This window comes from Lolium rigidum, chromosome 4 (genome assembly GCF_022539505.1).
Source record: "Lolium rigidum isolate FL_2022 chromosome 4, APGP_CSIRO_Lrig_0.1, whole genome shotgun sequence".
Lineage (NCBI taxonomy): Eukaryota > Viridiplantae > Streptophyta > Magnoliopsida > Poales > Poaceae > Lolium > Lolium rigidum.
Genome location: NC_061511.1, coordinates 268,857,577 through 268,875,338, shown reverse-complemented (window position 1 = coordinate 268,875,338; position 17,762 = coordinate 268,857,577). Strand labels below are relative to the sequence as shown.

The 17,762-nt window shown below is 44.1% G+C and overlaps 1 protein-coding gene across 1 annotated transcript; it reads left to right on the top strand.

Moving 5' to 3' along the window:
• The first annotated feature begins 2,148 nt into the window (after nt 1-2,148).
• On the top strand, nt 2,149-6,867 carry LOC124707726 (lysophospholipid acyltransferase LPEAT1-like). The gene is made up of 8 exons (XM_047239404.1): nt 2,149-2,661; nt 3,627-3,746; nt 3,872-3,909; nt 4,065-4,129; nt 5,005-5,073; nt 5,624-5,757; nt 6,328-6,468; nt 6,680-6,867. Exons 1-8 carry the CDS (start codon nt 2,164-2,166, stop codon nt 6,782-6,784), a joined length of 1,170 nt encoding a protein of 389 aa, XP_047095360.1. The 5' UTR covers nt 2,149-2,163; the 3' UTR covers nt 6,785-6,867.
• Nucleotides 6,868-17,762: the final 10,895 nt, after the last annotated feature.

Below are 17,762 nucleotides of genomic sequence, written 5' to 3'. Positions count from 1 at the left end.
CGGTGCATTTATGGAAGGTTGTAGAAGATTCTAGAATCGTCCGAAATAAATCACTATGACAGGTAGAGTCCCGGAGGGACTCCACCAGCCCTAGCCGACCCACCAAGTGGGAAGGTGGAGTCCGTGGTGGACTCCACCTTGTTGGACGGCCATAGAAGAAGGGAGAAATCCCTTTCCATCTAGGTTTCCAATTTTGGTAAGTCTGGGAGTTGGACTGCAAAGTGATTTTTGGGGGAACCCTAGGTTTTCCAAGGGGCTCCCAGGCCGGCGCCCCAAGTGCCCCCCTCTCCCAAAGCCTAGCTACTCCCTCCTCCTATTTCTCCTGTGGTGCTTACTGTGAAGCACTGCCGGAGATCTCCACCACCACCATCACCATGCCGTCGTGCTGGCGGGATTTCGAGGAGGATCTACTACATCCGCTGCCTACTGGAACGGGGAGAAGGACGTCGTCATCAACACCGAACGTGTGACCGAGTGCAGAGGTGCTGCCCGATTGTGACACCGTCAAGATCTTTTACGCGCTTTTGAAAGCGGCAAATGATCGACTACATCCACCATGAGATTTATCTCGTTAACGCTTAGCGATTTTCGAGGGTATGTTGATCTTCACCTCGTTGCTACCATCTACTAGATTAGATCTTGGCTTGTTATTCGTTCTCGCGGTAGGAATTTTTTTGTTTTCTATGCTACGAACCCCTACACTATCTAGGGTCTCGAGCCCCCCTATTCGTGCCGACCTTTTCGTCTAGACCTAAAACCATCTATACAAAGGGCCCTGATTGCAATATCCCTACTAGCCTAATTGTTTTAATTTTTCTATGCATGGCCTGGTAGCCATTTATTTTCCTACTCAAGGTTCTTGATGTTGCGATGTAAATCCCAATCTCAATAAATGTAGTGATTCTATTATTGTACAGTTGTTCTAATAAACACAATCGTGATGGTATCCTCACCTTCTCATACGAGGAGGCGATGCTTTGGCCTATCTCAACTCCCACAACCTACCAAATAAGATCTTAACTCAACACAATTTAGCTTCTACAAGACACCAAATACAACACTACCAGACTCAGTGGTACATAGTTGACATGGCTAGACTCAGCATGTACGAGGTGAGATAGATCACACAAGCTACAACACACCCTAATTCTTTGAAACACCCTCCCCACGAAGCACATAAAACAGTCGGCGATGGGAAACCTAAATATCTATCATATAGGGCTTCGATATCGATACCCAATTTGTTGCATATGTCTACTCTAGTATCCACATGATTATTTGGGTCGAAGAAATCGCCTCACTAATCAATTGTCCCGAATCGGACAATAGTACCATGTCCTGATAAATGAATAAGGTTTATAAATTAAGCCAGATGGCAAAGCTTACAAAGTTTGACTAGATATAAAGAGAAAACATGTGAAGATCTCCAACATAATAAAACACATAAAAAGTATATTTAACGATGAATCTATTAATATTCAAATCTGTCCTCAAAAGTTGCAAAAAATCATTAGCAAAAAGTAATTATGATTTTTTTTTTGAAGATTAAGTAATATTGATGGTGCATTTAAGCATACCTCTATATATCCGTTGAGTTTCATGGGTTTCCTGAGCGTGCAAGAAACAAGTGATAAACCTTGGGCAGATATAGTTGACCAATTGGCCTCTTTTACTTTTGATGAAAACTTGGATCTACTAGTGGATAGAAAATCAAGCGTCATTATTTTTTTCCTTGAAGAAAATCTATCTAGTACGAGTAGACCGCTGAACAATCCGGAAAACAGAAAGTCAATTCGTCACGGCTTGGAGTTGCAGTGTGGGACACGCGGGGCCGTTTCTCCCGTCGCCGATTCGCCGCCGACCGTGTACGTCAACACTTTGCCGAGCTTTGCTAGAACGGCAGTTCCAGCCGTCCACGCAAAGTAGTTTCAGTGTTAAAACCACCGCGCGCGGCAGGCTCCAGCGAGCCGTCCGATCCAGATTCCGACGCTCCTCCTCCCTTCTCCCCGCCCGTCCCGCCGTCGCCGTCGCCGTCGCCGCCGCCGTCTACTCCTCCACCACCACGACCGACCGCCTCAATCCCTTTCCCTATCCGACTATCCCTATCCCGGTCGCCGCGCTTTCTCTTCTCCTCATAGACACCTACTGCTCCGCTCCGCTCCCATGGCTGCCGACGGCGACGCCCCCGCCGACCTCGACAGCGCCACCCGCCGCGAGGAGGCCGCAGCCAAGCCGCTCCTCTCCCCGCCCTCCGCCGCCCCCGCCGCACCCGCGGCGGCGCAGGAGACCCTCGAGGAGCTGGACCGGAGGTACGCGCCGTACGCGCGGCGGGACGCCTACGGGCCGATGGGCCGCGGGCCGCTGGGGCCGGCGGAGGCGGCGCGGCTGGCCGTCGCCGCGGCCCTGCTCCTCCCGCTCCGGGTCGTGGCGGCCCTGCTCCTGCTCGTCGCCTACTACCTCGTCTGCCGCGTGTGCACGCTCGGGGTGGAGGAGGACCGCGAGGGGGAGGGGCGCGAGGGCCCGGGGGACGGCTACGCGCGCCTCCGGGGATGGAGGCGGGACGCCGTCGTGCGCTGCGGCCGCAACCTCGCGCGCGCCATGCTCTTCGTCTTCGGCTTCTACCGGATCCGCGAGGACCACCGCCGCGTCGCAGGTGCACAGGTACCAAACTCTAATCGATTCTAGCTTTCTGTTGCTTGCCCGCTTGCTTGATAGTCGTCGATAACTTGCGATGGAAGAACGGGATCGATGATGTGAGAGCTAATGTCATGCGAGGCCTAGCTGCTCATGCTTGTGCTGCTTGTCTTGTCTGACGGAGTTGGGAACACACATTCACGGCCACGTCACCGTGTAGAATTTGTCTTTGTTTCTGCCTAAGTTGATACCTGCTTCCCCGGTCTAGATCAGAAAAAAAACTTGTTCTAGCATATGCACTTATTTCAACTTGAAGTGTGCATATATGCCCATCTATGTTACTATGTATGTACTGTGAACACTTGCTTCCACTCATGACATTATGCACGAGGTGCAAATGTTGCTACATACTAGAATTAGATAGCTATTGGTGACAATGGAGTTATCATTTGTAGATTAAATACTACTCACTCCGTTCCAAAATAAGTGTCGCAACTTTATCTAGATGATATGGATGTATCTAACCCTAAAATTTCTTCTAGATACACTCGAATTTAGACAAAACCGTGACTCTTATTTTGGAACGGAGCTACAAAGATGCAAATTATACTGTGCTGGACCTGTTGCTTATTTGGAGTAGTGGTCATTCGTGGCTTTGTTCAAGGTCTTTGGTTAACCTCCAGTAAACGAGAATGGATCAAGACAAAGTGAAGTTATAACTTCCCTTTTTAGTCATATAACAGATTTAAGGTTGTTTCCTATTCAAGGTAGATGTGGATTTTTAAATGCTTCGGGTTTGTTCCATAATACAGCGGTCTAGTGCTCCATAAATACTACACATGTATACAATTTTGATAAAACAATATAAATTAGTACTACGTTGTTTATGCTTCATGCCTGATGGTAGATGGTTAATCATGATTTTTTTGAACAACGGTTTACTTTTAACCTTATTTGATTATATTCAACTAGGAACGCTTTATTTCTTTCAGGACGAGGATATGGGCAAGTCTGAATATTTGGGAAGACCAGGGGCAATTGTATCTAATCATGTATCGCATTTGGATATTCTGTATCACATGTCATCTTCTCTTCCAAGTTTTGTTGCTAAGGTACCACAGTTATGTTGTAATGTTGATTTTATTCATTTGGTTTCTCAAGAATTATGTCCTCAGAAATCAGAATGTGTTGATTTTGACATGCTTATTTTTGCACATGATGGCTGTCCTCATTGAAGAGATCAGTGGCCAGATTGCCCCTAGTTGGTCTCATAAGGTAATAACATTCTCTTGCTGTGTGGATCACACGTTTTAGACTTTCTAGTTAGAAGCTTGCAACATTGTATTTTAGTGGATAATAGGACAAAACAACAGTTGTGGAGTATTTATTACTAAACTGAATTTATAGCATGACCTTCTGTTGCGATGCAGCAAATGCATGGGTTGTATATTTGTTCAGCGAGAGTCTAAAGCTTCGGATTTCAAAGGTGTTTCAGGTATACGTTGATGTGTGACCTTAAGTGAACATGCTTACATTCTTTTGCCTCTGCTGTGCATTATTTTTCTCATCCTTATGGTTCAACTTCGGAAGATGACTTATAGTAGTAAACTAGTTATGCAATTTATACCCAGAGAATTATTATATTTTACATGATAAATCTTCACAAACTGACGAGTGTCAACAAGTAAAATCCTGTTCATAGTTATTATTGCGGTGTCCTTTCAATATAGGCATGTCATTCTTTAACCACTAATTATTTGACCACTATGTCATTAACCTACTGGAGATGGCTAGGTGCGATATGATTGCAACATGGAAGCTTATAGGTGGATTAGGAGCAAGGTACTAGCTTTATTAACTAGTACTTCGTCTGTCCCATAATTTAAGATGTTATTACAACAAATATACTCATATGTTGGTTGTAAGATCATCTTATATTATGGGACGGAAGAGGTAAAATTTATCTTAATTGGTGGTAGGTAAACCAGAAACTATCAAACACAAAGCATTATCTGTTGACTAAGAAATTCTAAACAGTAAAAAATCTTTGCACGGCCAAGATAAATTTGGCATGTTTGTAATAGCATCCTTATAGTATGGACTGGTATTATCTAATGCGTAATCGAAGTTAAGCTAAGCAACATCAGTTATTCTTAGATGGTATTGTTAGACTTTTCAGTCTAGGGACTATATTGTTGCCATTTTGGGGTGATGGACCATAGGTGCAATTTTTTTTTAAAATAGCTACTGTAAGCAGATTTGGCACTTCAATACATAATAATTGGCTTACTTTTTCGTGGTCAGGGTTGTTCAAACACAGTAGCCTACATTCTATTTTGCTTGTTCTGCTTTCTAACTTATATCGCACAGGTGCTGTAACTGAAAGAATCCAGCGAGCTCATAGACAAAAAGACTCTCCAATGATGCTACTCTTTCCTGGTTGGTGCATAATAATACTTTCTTCTTCGTTAGATGTTGTACATATGGACAGTAATGACTATTTCGAGTTTATTGTTCGTTTATGACACATATTTGAATGGCTAGTAGCCTGGTATATTTTTTCTCATCTTGTGGAATATATAATGCTTGTTCACAATACCTTGTAACTGCATATATTATGTGACCTGTCTTATTTTGATCTTGTTCTTATTCTGGGATTACAATCACATCTTAATATCAGGATCTTGTGTCTATATTTGATTTGTAAGTCGTAGATTACTTTTGCGTGATAATTTTTTTATTATTCAATTGGTTTTCTGTTTGTATTTGGCTTGTTTTATCATAATTGTTTCTTCAATATTTTCTGTATATGTTTTCAAATTTTGTACAACCTATTTTAGTACTTGTATATTTGTGCTCAAAACCAAAATTGTGGAACTGTGTACTGTGGTCCAAGAACACATGGAATTAGTCATTCTGTAAATCTGTCTCCGCTTTATTGGTGTAGTTTTGTATTCATCTTATACAATTGACTGAATTCCTATTGTAGAGGGTACAACTACAAATGGGGACTATCTCCTTCCGTTCAAGACAGGAGCCTTTCTTGCAAAAGCACCAGTACGACCAGTCATTTTAAGATACCCATACAAGAGATTTAGTCCAGCATGGGACTCCATGGATGGGGTAAGTGTCACTTGGAAGTCTATGCATACTTGTAGTTGTCAGTTCCAAATGCCTACAATGAGCGCATATATGAACCATACACTGAAGGAATTGATCTTATTAGAATTGATTGTGTCCACTAAAATAACATTGATTGATATCATCTTATGTATGTTCATTTCATTAGTGCATAAGTTTAGGACATTTCATTAATGAACTTCTGTTTAGCTTCTTTGTTTCCCAGTGTTGTTGCTTTCTTTTCGTAATGGAATATTTTGTTTCTTTCACCCAAAACAGTTAAAGTAACAGTGATACATATAAAATTACATGATGGGCAGTTGACCTCAGAAAACTAACAGCTCAGACTATCTATGAGATAATACCCTGGATATAGTTTTTCAGAATGTTTGTAATGTGTATCTCTAATGGTTCTTGTGTTTCTCCAACTGATTCCTAAATCCTAATGTTACTTTTCTGTAGTTACTCGAACTGATTCCAGCTGATACTCTTATATCGTTAGTTGTTAATTATATGAATGGGTACTTTCATTTGTGAGTTCAAGTATCGCTTTAACTTCACTAAAACTTTCAGGCACGCCATATATTGCTGCTCCTTTGTCAGTTTGCAAACTATCTAGAGGTTGTCCATTTGCCTGTGTACTATCCTTCTGAGCAAGAAAAAGACGATCCAAAGCTGTATGCAAGTAATGTACGGAAATTGATGGCAGTGGAGGTACATATTTCATCTTTCTTAATTTATAGAATGGTCTCTCGCCTTCCATATTTGTTGTTAATCCTTCGTAGTCTCTGATGTTTAACTTAAGTACTCCCTCCCTCTTTCTTAGTGTATAGATACATCCAAATTTAGACAAATATAAGACATCTATTTATGGACAGAGGTAGTACTACCATATATTGATATTACCCTTACTTCCATTCTTCAGGGAAACTTGATTCTTTCAGATCTTGGACTAGCGGATAAGAGAGTGTACCATGCAGCCCTGAATGGTAATAGTCTACCTAGTGCCTTACATCATAAAGATGATTGAAATGTATTACCGTTGCACTCTGTATACCGACAGCTGAGTGGCCTGCTTGTAACAATAAATAAAAGGTGGTGTTTTGCACGGTATCTTCACGGTTAGAACTTAGAAGAGCATTTGTGAATATGTCCCAATACCTCACTGGAAAACAGTCATGTCATGGGATTTTTAGCACAGCTTGTTCTGAAAACTAAATCATCTATTTGGTCTTCCCTGCAGGCTTATTGTGTCAAAGCTAATTTGGATTCATGTGCTATTAATTTTCCTTGTTGCGCCTGTTCTATTGTCGTAGAGGAACAGAAACGGGAGTTTTGTCACTAACTTTCTCATGACGGGAGGAACGACCACTGGCATTTTTGCAGCAAGAATCAGCTAGGCGTTTAATCCAGAAGGTACTAAAACTTGGGGATCAAGGGAGAAATTAGCCAATACTATGTAGTCTCATTCGTCATAGAATTACAGTTCATGTTAGTATATCTCTCGGCTTACCCTGAAGCATTGCCCACTAACACGTGATTTGTCAATCAAATATGGTAGTTTTCCCTTCATCAGTTAGACAGTTACAGAAAGTATCTCCCTCTTTTTGTGTTTCAAATCGTTGTGTGGCTTATTGGTCATCTCTTGTTCATTCCGATCGGCGACGAGCAGTTAGGATAACAGTGTTTGTTCGCCCGAGAAATTCGGTTTAGATGATGCACGGTCTGGCGTGTCCGAGTCTCACCCTGACGTCCTTTGATTCCCTTGAGGTCGCTGGCCAAAGTGAGATAGCTTAGTTATGTTGCTGTGCTGCTGTCAATTTGCCTCCAGAGAAACGATCGTGTGCTTGAAATAAATCATAGGCAGTGGAGCTGGTTTTAATGGAATCATGGAAGAAGCTGAAAGGTGGAAATCTGTAGGTTTTTGTTAGATTGTAGCCTTCCCTCCTGCTGTTAGTTTCGGCTGTTTTCTTTTCTGTTCGTTGCTGTTTCTTTTCGTGGAAAAGGAAAAAAGACTCGCAGCCTCTGCAGCGGTCGCACAAAAGGTTCTCACAACGCTTGAAAATAGATGTTCGGCCTTGTCCAGCACTGTCCTGCCTTGTTCGTCAAAACGTGTGGATGGAATCTGATCTCGCGTCACCGAACAAAGGGTGCATCTAAGTTAGCCGTGTGGATGAAATCTGATATCGCGTCACCGAACAAAGGGTGCATCTAAGTTAGCCGTGTGTGGTGAACCTTGGACTGATCAGACATGACCATGTAATTATTTTGGTAATTCCTTGACCTGTTGGTCCATCGATCTTTTCTCTAGTTGCTATGCAGAGTTTATCTTTTTTCTTGCGAGAGAAGGAACAGCATTACATCGGAAACATTACAGAAAGGACCCCAAGAAACACAAAAATACAGAACCGCCCTCCTGCACGTTGACCGCGGCTTCGAACCGTCGATGTCGTCGGTGGCGTGCCGCCGCCGCTGCCTCCCTCGAAGCCTTGGATCGGAGGCAGTCCCCAGGCGAGCGGGAAGTCGCCGAGCGCCGGTCCCGGAAGACCTACACCGCCGAACGTCGTCGCGGACGATCCGATGCGCCGCTGCAACACCTTCCTCATGAACTCGATTTCGAGGCTCCGATGCCCTCGGAGGCGGCCACGGGGAAGACGCCCACGGCACCTCCGCAGAGATGCGAGAGCGTCGATGGCGGTGGATCGAAGATGACGCCCCGCAGAGCGCCGACGCCGGAGAGGAGATCCACCGCCCGCAAACTTCAGCCGCCACGCCTCCACCTCCAAGACGCCGACGACCTGCAACCACAGAGCTCCTACACTATGTACAGGACACGAGACGCGGATCCCCCGGCCTCCCGCCGCCGAGGCGGCCGGAGGAGACCGAGGGATCCGACGAATCACGCCGGCGAGGTGGAGTTCTTCGGTGGGATCCAAGAAATCGCCTCCGCTACAGTAGACGGGGAGGGGAACGTCCAAGGTCGTACTCCATGCAGAGTTTATCTTTGAAAGTCCTTTTTTACCAGGTTAGTTATTCAATTCCCGGCGACAATATATTTGCTCCAACCATTCATTTCCCAGCAAGGCTATTCCATGGAAGCTGTCTATATGTCAACAAAAAATGTTACTCCAAAATGACCTACTCAAACATAAATGTTTTTGTGCAGACCTTCTTTTTTGTCTTCTAGAGTCCTAAAGAACCAAATCTTTGCCGTGCGCACCCAGAAAAACGCATGGCAAAGAAACGGCGCACGGCAAAGGGAGACAACAGCGCACGACAAAGTAGCCATGCACGCCAATGGCCGAAGATAGCGCACGGCGAAAACTTTGCACGGCAATGAACGAAGACAATGCGCGTCAAAGATTCAAAGCACGACAACGGCGCTTGGCATTGCCGTGCGCTATATGGCATTTTTCTTTGTTTTTCTTTCTATTTTATTTCATTTAATACTTATATTTATTTTTATTAGTTTTACTTTTTTGTTGACTATTTATTAGTTTTACTTAAGACAATGTGTATATACTCATACTATTTGCAATACAACAAGTACTCTCCATCTTCATCCCCTACATATATCAGAGTTTCGGAGCAATCCGTGCTTCAGAGAAGCTGCAAAGTGTTATCGTCCGAATGTGAGGAAGGTCAACACCGGGATCTATTTTTGCATCATTACACCTTTCACCATACTTTCACACATATCATAGGTTCACATGCAAGATTTGGTGGGATTTCGGTGCTCCGGCGGTCATTCTTCCCCCTCCCCCCAAAACAACGGTATGTGTGTCCCGGCGGGTCTACCCCCTAGATTTTTCCGTGCGAGGTTTCACCAATATACTTTTTCATTGTTTCAGGTTTGTTTAGGACATATACACATGGAAAATCAAGTTTGGGACCCTGTGGTGACCCTGCATACCACTGCATGTTGTAGTATGCCAGTCGTTGATATAACATTCGCGAAGTACCATTCCGCAAATATTACATCCCTCAGAGTAGTACAACAGAACATAGCAAGGTCCATAACTCATTCACATATTATTACAATACAAATACACAAGTCGTTCTCGGAGCTCCTCTTGGGTCCTAAGAGGATATCTCCTGGGTTCGAGGTGAACCCAACTTAACTTACAATACCATTGTCTCATTAAACAAACATTTATTTAATCGAGCAGCTACATGGTAAGAGTTTGTGCTGCTCGGCTACTACTACTCCTCAGATATCTCTAGGCTTGTTCTCCTCCGGAAGCCTCCCCGGATCCGTAGACGATGATGTAGTCTACGCCTTCAACACCTCCTGAGAGGTCTGGTTCCTCGTAGCCGACGATCTCGGCTCCATCATTGCTGTCGTAGTCCTCCTCCAGATGGTTCGCACAATCTAAGCAGTGGGATTTAAGAGTGGTATGAGTACGAGCGTACTCAACAAGTTCATTATAGATAAGAGGTGTTTAATGCACTAGCTACGATATTAGACCGTAAAGTCTAATACCAATGCAAGTTTTGATAAACATTTCTTCAATAGATTGCTTTTATTTCAAAGAGCTATGTCCGTCAGCCTTCACCGGTTTACTAGAACTTCATGGAGCTCCTTTCCGGCCGCGTTCGCAGCTCCTCAATCCCGGAACAAGGAGTGACAGTCACAGCTCTTACACTCGCAGAGGTGTGTTGCTTTACCCATAAGAGATCTTATCCTTGGTGCCAACCGGCAGCTTTCCCGTCCACACTTCCTTAGGTGTGAGGCCCGGTATAAGGTCTAGCCAATCATGTTCCTCCGCTACCTCGAACACCCACCCTTTGTTGCATACCCCGACCCTCGGGTCCTCGTCGGTCCTCTTATACCACTTAAGGATGGACCCCGACCACGACAACAGCTTTGGGACTCGTTAACCAAACTCCTTCGCCGGTAGCTGCAACCCATCATAGACCGCAATACCGTGGGGACTTTAGGCTTCCCTAGCCCACCGCTTGCACTTCGAGCGACAAGTGTCTACGGACTATGCCGTGGGACTTAAGGCTTCCCCAGCCTACAGCTTGCCCTGACAGATACAAGTGTCTACGGTAAAGCGCATCCGTTGATGAACGAGAGGTGGAAACACTTTTGACTACTCCGTCCCACTCCGGATCTTATGGTTAACACGGATATTACTAGCACAAGAATCATCGGCGACATTTGTTGTTTAATCCTAGATGGATATAAGCCCGTGCAATGGAACCTCCACCATATCCACACAATCCATGGTTCCATTGCCCACCACATAGTCATATTCATAGTTATGAAAGTAGTGGTTTTGATTTTTGTGCAATAGTGATAACCATAGTACTTTGCAAGTAATTTGATAAAAATACTCAAATGACATGAGCAAGTGATGAACTTGCCTGAACACTGCCAAGTTCTGCAGTTGGAAGGTATGGACTGACCCTTGTCCTCTTGTTCTGAAAAATAGCATCATTGTCCGATAAGGGCAATGGTTAAAGAAGCAATAATGCATGATTCCAGTTTTAGGGTTTATTTCCCCCCCTTCCGATGTCGTTGTTATTTTATGAGAGGTTATATACTAAGAACATCTTAGGGATACTTGATTTAGGGTAAATCCAACCTTGAAATGTTGTCAAGGTGTTTTAAAGTCCAAAGGCATTAATGGACTTATTTTTATTATTGTAAATTATATGTGTGATTTAAATCATTATTTAAATCATCAAATTAAGACTTATTCTTCTTTGTCTTTAAAAATTCTCTTTGATATTTTATTTAGGTAGAGAATTTTATGCTGATACATTTTCATATTTTTATTTATTTTTTTGGAGTTATATTTTATTTTATAAAATTCTTGGAAATTCTTGTTTAAATGGGTATTTTGGAAAATGCCCAAAATACCCTCGGCCCCACTTGTCAGGTGGCCGAGCTGGTTAGGTTGGACCAGCCCACCGGGCTCGGTCCAACCGACCCGGCCGTTTCGTCGTCCTCTACCCCGTAACCCTAATCCCCTTTCGGCTCCCGCGACACTCCGACCGCTCCGCCGTCGCCGCCCTCGCTCCGGCCGCCTCCGGCCATCATCGGCGACGATCCGATGTGGATCCGGACCGCCTCTCGACGGTGGACCTGGTGGTCCGCGTCGATTTGACGCCGCGTCCACCTCGACTCTTCCCCAACGCATCCGCGCCTGGCCGCACGGATCCGCGAAGATCCGCCGTTCGTCGGCGTCCCCGGCGCCGCGGTGCGGCCGTGTGCCACGCCGTGGTTGCCGGTAGCCGCGGCGCTGCCGTGGCTTGGCTTGGCCTCGGCGCCGCCGTGCCCCCGGCGTGTGCCGCCGTGGCCGCCATGGCCGCGCCTCTTCATCACGCATCACCGCGTGAGTACTCCTTCGCCTCTTTCTCTCCCTCTCGCGCTACTCTCTTCTCTCCTACATCTGGCTCGGCCACCGGCCTCATCCACCATGTGGAGATGCTTGCCGTGCCGATGCGCTGCTGCTACGGCTTGCTAGCTTGTGCTCATGCTGCTGTGCTATTGCGCTGTGACTGCTATGCATTTCTTGAATCTTTCCCTGTGCCTTTGCTCCAGTGCTATTCTGGCTAGGAATTCCTGTGTATTCAATTTGACTGCCCTGGCTTGATTACCAAGTGTAAACCTTGCAAATTTGCAAGTTCCAGTGGCACCGAGATGCTGTCCCCTGTGCTCCATTTCCTGTGTAAGTTTGGTTGGGCAATACTGCTGGTTAATCTGTAGGTTTCAATGATGTGCACCATGTATGGTGCTTATTTACCTTGATCTAGAGGTTCATGCTGCCTTGGGTGTGCTTCTGGATAAATTCACTTAATTATCTATTTGATTGCCTGTGAAGCACTTATCTGTGATGCAGTTGTTTGGTTACTTAATTATCTGTTCAAGTGTTAATTACTTGGACTGAGTTCTAGCATGCAGTAGCATGCTCTAGCAGTGCTTCGGTGATCATGTGCTCACCGCTTGCTTGTAAAAGCTGCTCCTTAGTGTCCGTGGCTCACCGTTGCTCACTCTGTGCCGTGTGTGTATCATACGGACTTAACCCGGTGGGTATTGTTGTTGGCTTATGCAATCGCTGTTGCTTGCACCGATCCATTGGATCACCGCAAAGCCCCGTTGCTTTTATTGATTTGTTTTGTTCACTTATCTGTGTTGCCTGAATTCTACTGAAGTGGATAAGTGATGTGAGCTGCTGTGCAGTTGTGATCATCTAATTAATTGTGACAGGGCTAGATGGATGCCAACTCTCAGTTCTATACCCTAGCCCTTTACTGAATCCAAATGGATAATGAGGTATAGGTTCTTGTGCTGGCACATGGTTGAGGTAGCCCTGGCAGTACTTGTGTTGCTGTCCTGGTTGCTCCCCTATCTGTGATTTGCCATGACTTGTGTTGGCCGACCGGAATGGATTAGTCGTTCAATGGCTTGGTCCAATCTTGGACTTCCAAGTGACCTTTTGGTGTTGATAAAATATATAGACAGTAATTGTCTATAATCCGATGGCTTAGCTAGCCGTAGGTGCTTAGTGAGTGGTTTAGGCTAGCTATGGTTTCATTCTTGGTCGGATTCCTCTAGTTATGCATGGATTTGCATAACTCGTTGTTCCCATAGGATGTTTACCTAGTGGTCTTACCCATCTATGCTTGCACCAAATGGCATGGTAGCCAGATGATGATACACACAGGGTATTCTACCCTTCTGTGCTTCAGTGATGCATTGTATGCTTAATTATGAGCAAGATATGATCTTGCTCGTGCTTTTGTGTGGTATACCTCACTCCAGCCTCCTAGATTGTTTGTTGGTGTAGAGGATTGCTTCTGGTTGCTCTTGTGAGTGATTTACTTGCCCTCGCTCCTCCTCGGTGATCTTGTTTTGATTCAATGGTGAGATTGAGCAAATGGAACAAGCACTGGATGTTCCCCTTGTTCAAGCTGTTCTTGGTGTTCTTGGTAACTTACCCCTTCAGCCTGTCGATGGATGAGCAAATGACTAGGGTTTGAGCACTGAAAAGGTTTTATATGATGCCGCTATACTCTCCTCGGTCGACAGCCTTGGCTCTGGTCACTTTGGTGACTCACTGATGCTGTGTGTGTGTTGTGCCACATGCACAAGCAGTGCCTGGATGTTGAGCATGCACTCCTGATGTGTGTGCTGCTTGTGTGTCTGTGTGAACCAGATCCTGTGAACTTGGCTTTGGAGAGGATCAGCTCGGCAGACTTGATATTATCCTCTATTTCCATTCTTTTTTTAACCTGCCAAGTGGCTTTGCCACTTGGCATAATTTGTTCTTCTTTGTGATTTTGTGCAGGGATCATCCATTGAGCAAAATGGACAAAGACTTCATCAAATACAAGATCAAATGAGGATGACCTTGTAGAATTTAGACTAGGACTATTAACTTGTAATTTTTCTTTATTTTCCTTTCTTCTATTCTGCCCATTTGTGTAATGTGTTGTATTATTCTTTTATTTCACTTATGAATATTGTAAATGACATTGTAATGTGTGTGATGATCAATAAAGCTCAAAGTTTTCTCTAATGAGCTTTACTTTAATATAATTGTTCATCTTATTTATTATTGATCATTTACTTAATGAATTTCCTCAATTGAATTATTTAAGTAATTATTTAATGTTTGAATTTGAAATTCAAATTCAACCTTGGTTTGAATTCAACCATGTCATATCATTTGGAATTCAATCAAGCAAACTCTCCTCTCTCATCTCAAAACCCTAAACTAGTGAAGTGAGAAACAAGTTTGTCGCACTCTCAAAACCCTAACCCCGTAAGGTGTCGAGAGAGAAACTTGTCCCCCTTCGATGCAGTTTTTGTTTAAAAGCGCGAAATTTCCCTGAATTTACTATGCAATGCACATCCCTTTCTAAAATCTACCCCTCGATCGTCTCTAAACCTGGGACATTACAGCCTTTCCCCTTAAAGAAAACTTCGTCCCGAAGTTGTGGTTGTAATACCCGAACAGCTCTGGGTATGTTTTCCTTAGGTCTTCCTCTTTTTCCTGTGTGACTTCCCTCTCGGGTGGTGCTTCCATTGTATCTTGCAATACTTGATCGCCTTATTTCTGAGTTGTTTCCAGCTTTCCTCGAGAATCTTGGCCGGCTTCTCGATGTATGTCAAATCCGGTTGTAACTCAAGCTCCTCATGTGATATTGGTTCATCCGGGGTCTTCAAACATTTCCGAAGTTGTGACACATGGAATACATTATGAACTTGAGCTAACCTTCCCGGTAGATCCAACTCAAAGGCTAAACCTCGATTCTGACTCAGCATCTTGAAAGGTCCTATAAATCTAGGACTCGAGTTTCCTTTAACTCCAAATCTCTGGAGTCCTTTCATCGGGCTTACCTTAAGATAAACCATGTCTCCAACTTGTGGCTCCCATGTCCTTCTCTTTTGATCGGCATAACTCTTTTGCCGACTTTGGGCTATCTTGAGCCTGTCTCTGATAATGTCAATGATTTGTTGTTTTTCCTTGACATAATCGTGGTTGAACTCTTTGCTTGCTCCGGCTTCATACCAACATATGGGTGATCTACACTTCCTTCCATACAGAGCTTCAAATGGTGCCATCTTGATGCCGCTTTGATAACTATTGTTGTATGAAAACTCTGCTAAAGGTAGATGCTCCTCCCACGATCCTCCGAAGTCTAGGGCACAAGCCCTAAGCATATCTTCTAAGATCTGATTGGTTCTCTCGCTTTGTCCGCCCGTTTGTGGGTGATATGCGGTACTATAATCTAACTTGGATCCTAAAGCTTCGTGAAGCTGCTTCTGAATGCCGATGTGAACACGGATCCTCGATCCGACACTATCTTCTTAGGCACTCCATGTTTACTCACGATCTCTTTGATGTAAAGATCAATAAGTTTCTCACCTTTATCCTGTTGGTTTACCGCTAAGAAGTGTGCACTTTTCGTCAACCGGTCCACGATTACCCATATCATGTCCTTCTTTTTATTAGTCATGGGTAGTCCGGTGATGAAATCCATCCCTATCTCTTCCCATTTCCACTCCGGAATAGGTAAAGGTTGTAACTTCCCCGCCGGACTCGGTGTTCTGCTTTCACTCTTCGACAGGTATGGCATTCTCGCCACATATTGTGCTATCTCCCTCTTCATGTTATTCCACCAAAATAGTTCCTTTAAATCCATGTACATCTTTGTACTTCCTGGATGTATGGAATAGGGTGTTTGATGAGCTTCCCGGAGTATTACTTCCTTGATTTCAGCAATATCCGGAACGCAAATCCTCTTCTCGGAACCACAAAGATCCAGCATTCTCCACGGTGAAATTCCGATGGTCTTCCCTCATCTATTCTCCTCATCTCTTCTACAATGAATGGATCGTCCAACTGACCCATCATTATCTCATTCTTCAGGTTGACATTCAACTCATCGGCTACTTGCAACGCCGATAATCCTTCATGGGCTTCCTTCTCCCAAAGTTGTATTTGGGCTTGACTTATTTCCTTCCTCAACTCCTGTGATATTTCTTGTTCCACTCCTCCAAGTACTCTTCCTACTCGTGGGCATCTCGCTACAACATTAGCCTTCCTCGGTGTGTAATTGATTGTCGGATCATAATCCTTAATCAATTCTAGCCATCTTTTCTGCCTCATATTAAGTTCCTTCTGAGTGAAGAAATATTTGAGGCTTTTATGATCGGTATAGAGCTCACACTTAGCTCCATAGAGAAAATGTCTCCATGTTTTAAGTGCGAATACGACCGCTGCTAATTCCAAGTCATGTGTTGGATAGTTCACTTCATGGGGTCTGAGTTGTCTCGATCCATAAGATATCACTTTCCGATCTTGCATGAGTACACAACCCAATCCATGTTTGGATGCGTCACAAGACACGGTGTAGTCCTTGCCGACTTCATGGAACCGCTAACACCGGTGCCGTGGTGAGTTTTTCCTTCGGAGTTTGAAAACTCTTCTCACACTCCTCCGACCACACGAATGGTGTGTTCTTTCTTAACAGCTTTGTCATTGGTCCCGCTATCTTGGAGAATCCTTCAATGAATCTCCGATAATATCCTCGCCATTCCTAGGAATCCTCGGATCTCCTTGACAGCCTTGGGTGCTTCCCATTCTAAAACCGCTCGCTACCTTGCTCGGGTTGACAGCGATTCCATCTTTGCTAATGACATGACCAAGAAATTCCACTTGATCTAGCCAAAATTCACACTTACCGAGTTTTGCATAAAGTTGGTGTTCCCTTAGTGTTTGCAACACTAACCTCAAATGATCGGTATGTTCCCGCCTTGTTCTTGGAATATATCAAGATATCATCGATGAATACGATGACAAACTTGTCAAGATATGGCATGAAGATCTTATTCATGAGATTCATGAATATTGCTGGGGCATTGGTTAATCCAAAAGGTACTACAAGATATTCATGATGTCCGTATCTTGAGACAAAGGCAGTTTTCGGAACGTCTTCCTTCTTGATCTTTATCTGGTGATAACCGGATCTTAGATCAATCTTGGAAAAGACTCCCGCTCCTCTAACCTGATCAAATAGATCTTGTATTCTTGGAAGTGGATACTTGTTCTTGATTGTGACGTTGTTCAGATTTCGTAGTCTCCGCACATCCTTCTTCCTCCATCCCTTTTATCCACGAAGATCACAGGTGATCCCCATGGTGAAACACTTTCTTGAATGAATCCCTTTTGTTCCAAGTCATCCAATTTCTCCTTCAGTTCTTTCAATTCCTTAGGCCCCATTTTATATGGTGCTTTGGCAATCGAAGCTGTTCCTGGAATTAGGTCGATAGTGAATTCTATCTCCCTATCCGGTGGCATACCGGGTAATTCCGCAGGAAACACATCCTGGAATTCATTTACTACAGGTATATCTTCTAACTTCACCTCCTTCATGCTATTCAGACTGTAGCTCCACTTCAATCTGTGTATGTTTGTCGCCTTGGTAAATCATTCTACTTCCATCGGGACTTTTTAATGACACCGTTTTGTTTACACAGTCGATCAATG